Source organism: Daucus carota, chromosome 6 (assembly GCF_001625215.2).
Source record: "Daucus carota subsp. sativus chromosome 6, DH1 v3.0, whole genome shotgun sequence".
NCBI lineage: Eukaryota > Viridiplantae > Streptophyta > Magnoliopsida > Apiales > Apiaceae > Daucus > Daucus carota.
The window spans coordinates 36,473,238-36,481,665 of record NC_030386.2 but is presented as its reverse complement, the minus strand read 5'-3'; the positions used below and the strand labels follow the sequence as shown (position 1 = coordinate 36,481,665).

General features: G+C 38.1%; 2 protein-coding genes across 2 annotated transcripts; both read right to left on the bottom strand.

Annotated features, from left to right (window-relative positions):
* Window positions 1-280: 280 nt before the first annotated feature.
* LOC108225518 (uncharacterized) lies at window positions 281-2,132 on the bottom strand. The gene is made up of 2 exons (XM_017400406.2): window positions 2,025-2,132; window positions 281-1,923 (listed from the first exon to the last, which is right to left on the bottom strand). Exons 1-2 carry the CDS (start codon window positions 2,116-2,118, stop codon window positions 281-283), a joined length of 1,737 nt encoding a protein of 578 aa, XP_017255895.1. The 5' UTR covers window positions 2,119-2,132.
* A 75-nt stretch (window positions 2,133-2,207) lies between these two features.
* On the bottom strand, window positions 2,208-6,901 carry LOC108225517 (uncharacterized). The gene is made up of 11 exons (XM_017400404.2): window positions 6,582-6,901; window positions 6,447-6,504; window positions 6,180-6,296; window positions 5,850-6,083; window positions 5,489-5,749; window positions 5,287-5,346; window positions 5,142-5,198; window positions 4,071-5,021; window positions 3,512-3,970; window positions 3,142-3,394; window positions 2,208-3,043 (listed from the first exon to the last, which is right to left on the bottom strand). Exons 1-11 carry the CDS (start codon window positions 6,588-6,590, stop codon window positions 2,338-2,340), a joined length of 3,165 nt encoding a protein of 1,054 aa, XP_017255893.1. The 5' UTR covers window positions 6,591-6,901; the 3' UTR covers window positions 2,208-2,337.
* Window positions 6,902-8,428: the final 1,527 nt, after the last annotated feature.

Sequence of the window (8,428 nt, the reverse complement as noted above, 5' to 3'; positions counted from 1 at the left end):
CTGCAAAATTGATTCCATTGCTACTACTTTACCTGTGCTCGTTCTGCATTGTTTGAATGTAAATAGACTTTTTTTTCCTTGACTACTGGTAAACTATATAAACTGTGAAACCAAAAAACTGTTAACAAACAAATTTGATTACATTGTATTGGTAACCAAATCAATAGTTCAAATCAAAACACAAATATGAAAACACAACATTATAATTGTACTACTGTTGCAAAAGTAATAAAGTACATAAACAATTAAAAGCTAAGGATTTAGACTAATAAAACCTGCACTACAACTTTGGTAAGGAATAGAAAATTTCTTTGTACACAACATTGGCAGTTATGTTAGTAGGCTGTCCACTTTCATCGTCAATGAAAATTCTTAACCCTTGAGGAGACGTAACTCTGCTAATCGCGACATAGTACTGACCATGAGTAAAAACAGCTTTAGGAAGATACAATCCCACATTTTGAAGTGACTGACCTTGCGCCTTATTAATGGTCATTGCATAGCAAACTTGCAATGGCATTTGTTTGCGAATCAGCTTGTAAGGCATTCTTGTATCACTTGGACATAACTCCATCCGTGGGATAAAATGGCGTGTGCCAGCAAAAGAACCACATATTACTTCACACTCTACGCAAAACTTCAGACATTTTGTAACGATCATCCGTGTTCCATTACACAGACCCAAAGTTTGGTTCAAGTTCCTCATTAGCATGACCACAACTCCCACTTTCATTTTAAGATCATGATGTGGCATTCCAGGAACATTCATTGAATTGAGATATTCAATCGGGAAAGCAGAGTTCAAGTCATCTTCGGTTCCACCAAAATCCTCAGCACTGTCTACACTGAAATATGATACTGAATCACCAGGCAATTTCTCAACTATGAGAGAATTCAGTTGACTTACAGTTTGATTGGTGGGAGTTAGAATGGCTCGCTCACTCAAATATTTGGGATCTTTGCAATTGTGAAGAAAATTAGGAAAAGTACTTGCAATCATGTTCTCAACAGTGTTATCTTGTTCAACTGCACAGAATTGAGGTGGGACTAAAATGTCATCTTCTTTGGCAGATGGAAATAATGACTTGTCAGGCGGTGGCAATTTCCCATCGCCAGCATAGAGTACCCACTCTGCAAACTGTTTTAGTTCCTGAACCTCTTTCTCAGATTTACCTTCATTAAGACGCATATTTCTGGTAAGGAGAAAAATCTTGCATATTGACCAAAGCCGCGATCTTGTGATACACGCTGAAACTATCTCACTTCTATCTCCTTGGGTGATGACAGGCAGGATCTGCCTAAAATCACCACCCAGAACAACAGTAATACCGCCAAACGGCAACAATGCACGTGACGGATCAACAGATTTCATGATATCTTTCAACGACCGGTCCAAACATTCAAAAGCATACCTATGTTGCATGGGGGCTTCATCCCAGATTATTAGCTTCGTCTGCTTAATAAGTTCAGCAATGTCAGAATTGTGGCCAATGTTGCAGAGTGAATATTCATCAAGGACTATCGGAATTTTGAACCGCGAATGTGCAGTACGCCCACCAGGCAATAGTGTGGCAGCAATGCCAGAGGAGGCAACAGGAAGCACAATGTCACCAACAGATCGCAGTTGGGCTATTAGTGTTCTCCATAAAAATGTTTTTCCACAGCCACCGCTGCCATATACAAAAAATAGTCCACCTTTATTGGACTTAACTGAAGCTAAAACATCTTTATAAACACTCATTTGTTCTTCATTGCACTGCGCAAGCAGATTCTCATGATCAGCTTTCATCTCCGATAAATTGTAGCTAGTTTCTTCAATTATCAAGTTATTTGTTCCATGATGCAGGTAACTGAGAGGCGGTTGTGGGAGTTGAGTAAAATTCTTTAAACTTTTGCCAATAGCACGAAGGAGGTCATCAATTTCTGCAAAATTCAGAATAAGTCAATTACAAATATTAACAATACATACACCTCACAGGTTGATTAGGACTAACAGATAAAATCAGAAATATGAAGTGACATACCTGCAAGTGCGTAGAACTGGAGCTGCATATCATTAAGAATCAGATTCTGATTTTCACTTAACAATCTACGCTTCAACAGTATGTCATCTACCATCTGTTTCCAGTGATTATTCCACAACAAAGCCAAATCAGTTACTTTGCAATTAACTATAATATGTACAAAGAGTTGGCGAATTTGAGGTGGCAAACCACCAACAGAACATTGGTCCAAAACATCATGCCATTCTTTGTCGTCGTCGAGTAAGCCATATTCTTTACATGCATCACGAAAAGTCGAACACAATACACCATTGACAGTTCGAATATCTTCAAATCACGTGGGACCTCGAACCTTTGTCAATAACATACGCAAGTACCAAACTTCACCGCTGCTATGATGAGTGTAAGACAATCGTCCAATTTGAGCACCTCTTTTCCGAGTAGTCCACCTTCTTGCCAGATCATTCCAAACGTAATGCTGTGGAATCTGATCATATGTGTAACGTCGGGCATTGATATCAAACTTGTTCAGCATGAAAAAAGCCTCCAACTTGCTAAGCCTTTCATTTTCACGCTCCAAAACCTTCTCAAGCTTTTCACTGGCACGAAAGGTGCAGTTCTTCTGACCGGGTAAATGAAATGGAAGCCGCTCAACAGACAGAGTTCTGTGATGTATTGGAAATCCAAATATTCGATATGCCGCCTCAGCACCGCATACATATCTACCATCAAAATATGCCTGAATTTCATCAACAGGCTGTTCAGTCTCATCTGTGCTTTTTTTCTTGCGGCGTCCTGTAATTTCTACAGTTGCAGTGTCATGACCTTTGAGGCAATATTTGAATAGATACTTAATACTCCGCGCATGACAGCATATCTCAATGTTCATGTGACACTGGTATTTTACCAAAAGGTCGCGATTGTACGGGACCACCCATCTATTGTCCAAGTCAGCCTTGTGAACATTAACAGTTATATTGCTTTTGCGACGCCTGTACAGTGGAAATCCACTGTCATCAAAAACAGTCTGGGAGCTATACCTATTTTTTGACAACAATGATCAGCCCAAGTTATTTATATATCTAAACTGCATTATGCATTTCATGATTTCTGTCAAATTCAACAACAAAAAACTTACTTTTTTGGGAAATGACGTATACATTTAAAATTCTTCATGCAAGGAGACTTGGGGTTCTGCAAACCGCATGGACCATGCATCATATACGCCTTAACTGCTGCATAACCCACAGGATCCAGTAGAGGGTCTGGGATCTCAGCAGAAACAAACTTGTCAACATTTTCTTTCAGATACTTTTTGGATGGTGCATCAAGCCAGATTAACATATGTACGTGGGGCAGGCCTCTTTTTTGGAATTCCACAACATACATTACTGCCAGAGTAAAAAATTAAAAAAACAGAATATATTAATTCAACATCATAAATAATGCATTAAACATAAAACAAAAGCAAGGCAGGTGTAAGTAGTAGCCTGGGTTTGAAAAATAACCTCCAATACACTTTCCAAAGTGACCTTTCTTGTTAATATCATTTGTTAACTGATCCAGTTTTAAGTGGAAAACTCTGGATATAATATCCGGATTGTTGGAAGGAATGCATCCAGGAACAAAAGTCATCATCCTTTGGATCTCATCCCACATTGAATTGCATGTCATTGTCAAGAAAACATCAGGATGGCCTACATGACGACAAACAGCCAAGGCATCTTGGAAATTCTGTTGCATATACCGTTTCGAGCCAACATATCCCGCTGGAAGTATGATGCCTTTACCAACGTTGGTGGCATTGGCATCTCCTTTCCTGACCGAATCAGAAATATGCGTATAAAGTTCATTACGGAGTATTGTCTGGTGGGTACGGAACCACCATAGCCGAGTCTGCTCCATGGTGGAAAAGGCATCCACCATGTACTGTTGAAAAAGTCTTCCTCCTAACCTAGGAGTCATGCCTGAAACAGAATGAGAAGAATGAACACATATTTCATACATCAAAACCCAGTTTATATTAATTGACCTTTCTGGAATTAAATTATTTTTGTTAAATGTTACCTTCGTTGTCTCTAACTTGGAATCTGTAAGAGTAATAGTCCTTCATTGAGATCATATCTTTTTCTTTTTGAGAACCTTTCTCTGCACTTTGAAAAGGTATTCTATTGTGGTAACCATCCTCACCATCTGGAAAGAGCAAAGGGTATTGTAGCGCCATGAGTTTAGGATGAATATATGATATTCTCTGCAGTCCACCAAATTTCTTCTCAACTATAATATCACGATCTGGAGTGGTATTATCAGTAGTACCAACCATTATTCCTGCAACCTCATCAGAAGTGGATATATGGTTCTCCCGGCCGCTTTGTGATCTGCATACCTTCAGCTCTACCTTCAAATCAACAAAGTCATGATTTTCAAAGCGATCTCGTGCCATACGAAATTTCGAAACCAATTCATTTGTCTGATCAAGCATCTGTATAAGACCTTGAACTACATCCTTCTCAACTGTTTTCTGGTCCTCAACATTTACCCAGCGAAGCCGATTGTTAACCTCATTTGCCGTGTCATAGATGTATAATTGACAATACTTTGGAGCCTGGCCATCATCAGGTATCAACTGACCAAAGACGTGGTGGTTCTGACCATTAAGTCTGTAAACATATGGACCTCTACCATTGTTGATAGAGTGGTCCACATTCCCACCGGTAGATGTAAATGCAAACATTGCATTGTATAGTCGTATGCTACGTTGGAAATGAGGTCCCGTCTCTTTGTTGTTATATAGCTGCAGTAAGTATGACGGGGTTCGAGGAGCAGGTGCAAGCTTCACATCACCCTTCCGGCAGCATATACTGAATATTGGGAGTCCTTTTGTGACTTGCTTATTGACGCGTTCCTCTTTCCACAGGCGCGCATTGCATTTAGAGCATATAGATTCAGGACTCCCAAGACTGACATATTCTTTTGGTACAGTTTTCTTTGAAGCTAAATTTGGGACATGTTCAGAATCTGCAATAATATTTTTAATTCAGTGGTAAGTCAAGTAAAACTCTGAACAATATCATAATCCATGTCCAAGATTTTGATATAATAATATATTATTGAAAACAAAAAACATGCTATTCTAACCACTATCACAATCTGTATCCATGCCAGGTACATAGTCTTCATCAATGCTTGAGGAACCTGCATTTGATGTCTTTATCAGTTTACATGTTCAAAAATGTATATATTAATATACGCTTTGTGATATTAATGAAGACGCCTGACTAACCACTTATGTAACCATTGTCAGAATCATCAGAAAGAACAGGATCTTGGACAGTAGAACACTCTAACAATAAAGAGGCTGAACAAAATTAAAGTGATGCTCTGAACAGTACATAAATTCCAATACAATAAGGCTACTACTATCAAATGCAAATTGGAATATCATTTAGTATTAAATTACAATGGTCACAATATATAGTTCATACCATTATCATCATCAGGCATGCATTTGGCTGTGTCTTCTGTCTGGGAAGAGCTTTCAGCAGAGTATTCATCTAGCCTTGAAGAGGTTTCAGCAAAAAGGTTCCGGGCTGTGTCTCTCAAATTGTTCTCATACATTCCCAGATATTTACATCTATTTCGTTTACTATTAATATCCACAATGTTAGTTATGTTGGACAACGGAGTTCTTGTGGTGTTCAATGTATTCTCCGGTGTTGAAGAAATAACAGCACTGTTCTGATGACCTGCAAGACAGTAATTTCCAAATCTTAAAACTATGAAAGTTAAAGAATGAAAATAAATTGCATTGGCGGCAAATTGTGTTTGAAGAACACCAAACTATACCTAGATATTTACGTGTAATTGGAACATTATTATCATCCACAATGTTAGTTATGTTAGACAGCGGAGTTCTTTTGGTGTTCAATGTATTCTCCGGTGTCGAGAGAAATCCAGCAGTTTCCAGACTGTGTTTGAAGTCACACGGAATTGTACCTCCATGAGCTGAGCTGTATTGGGTCTGCCTTAAAGTCAGAGGAGTGCCAGTAACAGCAGATGGTATTCTTGGAGGTGGTGTATCTGCATGAATTAGTTAGCTAACTACTTCAGTCCTAAGCTCAAGAACTACGACAACATGTTAAACTTTAATATTTTTGGAAAAAAAAAGGGCAATACCATGCCTTCCATCTGTGACAGAAGATGTAGGGAAACTAAAACGCTTAGCCGAATTTCCTTTTACATTCTCTTTCTCTGCAAATTTCTTGCGTTTTCTCACACTCTTTGGCTTATAACCTAATAGTTATAGTTAATAGGATTAAACAGAGACATAAACAAAAACATATGTAATGAAACTTAATAATTAATAGAGATAAACACTAACACATGTAATGAAATATACAACAATAAACAGTTTAACACACTTTATGTTGGGCAGATGAATACCTTGGATCATGTCTTCCGACGTAAACAGGCGCCACGACCTCGAGGAATCATCATCATCCTACCAAAAAACAAATAGTTCAGCCCAACAGAAATTATTAAACTGCAAACTGATAACAGAGTTGTAATCTTAAATACATTTGTCATCGCAGTAATCTTAAAACAAAGCCAAAGATTTTGATAGCTATGCCTAAGAAACAATAAAGATAATAATAAGCTTGTATTAGGCAACGATGTGAACAGTCAATGGCGCAGCAAATTTTAAATTTGATTACTTAACTTAATTAATTGGAAGCGGAGTGTACTTGCAGATGGAGGAGATAAAACTTCTCCAGGAATCCTTGCAAAGCTTCCTATGCAAGCTTGTTTTCTCTCCTCTGCCGATGCAGTATCTGTGTATATGCGTGACTGACTTTGCACGTGGGTTATGCATCCGTGGCAAAAAGAAAGAGCTCGCTTCGTGGCAGCTTTGAAGCCATTCATTTACATATTGGAATATTGGAATGCTTGAATTTTTTCACATTTATTAAACAGATGCAGTGGCACGCTGGTAATAAGAATGAAGTTGGGTGGTAGGTAGTTAGGCAGGGTAGAATACTGTAGCAAGTAGGTAACAGTCTTTATTATGTACATAGATTTGCATGCAATAACCACAGTACTATTCGTAAATCAAGACCCAAAGAGTGTCGTGGGAGTGAACTGTACATCCATCCCGATAAGAGCATTTAATTGTGTTTAAGAAAATGATGACGTTACAAAGCTGAGGATGATTACGTTTAAAATGAATGCATTAATATATGTTGGATTTAATTATGATTAGCGGATAAATAACAGCTACTCCGAGGCTTTGGGTTTATCGTGATCTACAGAAATTTAAGAGAAAAGCATCAGCGCCGTTTTTGTGTTTGCAGTCATCCATTATCATGCATGGTCCATTTGAACCCTCACACAAAAGAAAAATAAAAAAAAATAAAAATCAAAACATCGATTTATATAATTGAAGGTACTCCTTTTAAAATTGTTGCATTGCACTTAATTAGTACTTTCTTTACTTGTTTACCATGAATAGAAAACTGTAAAAGCGGTTAAGTTGTCGTTCTCTTGATTGACTTGAATCCATATATGTTTATGTGGGTTTGCATGTTTAAACCTGACGATTGTAAAGATCAGACCAAGTTCATTTTGATTTTACTAGAAATTTGCATTGATCACCATCTGTGATCTGCCACTTAAAAGTAAATTTTCATGAATAGTCCAAATAGAACATCTCTAATTAGATTTGCTGTCTTACATGAGCCATATACCACCAACACTACCAAATTAACAATATATACTAACCACATCAGCAAATTAACCAATCACACAATCATGATTAAAGACGACCGGAATGCCGACCGGCGGCAGCAGCTGAGAGCAACATTCTTCTCTTCTTGTAATTCGCCTTGAAGCAAGATTGCCTGAGCCGCTTGGTGCTCTCACTCAGTTCAAGCTCAGGAACTCTTTCCAGCATCCTCTGGTTCTCCTCCAGCATCTCTATCTCCCTCTTGTTAGTCAGCCCCATTTCCTGATCACCACACATACATAATACACATAATTAATCAATGCTAGTACTTCACAGATAAACGAACCTTCTTGTTGCACTTCTATCAAAAAGGCTTATATTAACACTGAGGTTTTTTTTTTTTTGGCATAATATTATACTATTAGATTTTCAGTTACGAAAATATTTAAATAAATGTATGACTATAGTAATTACCCTGACGTTATTAATCAGACTCTGCAAGCTCTTGATCTTCCTATGAGGCCACCGCCTAATGTTTAGCTCTCGGCATCTCTTCTTCAACACCGTTAGACCAACGTTGAGTTCCTTGGCCGCTTTCGTGATTGGCAGATTAAAATACTTCCTGATTTCATCAAGCTCCAGCGCAGATGTTTTGCACCTTATATTAGGCCGAAAACTCACTCCCTCCTCGTATTTAACCATT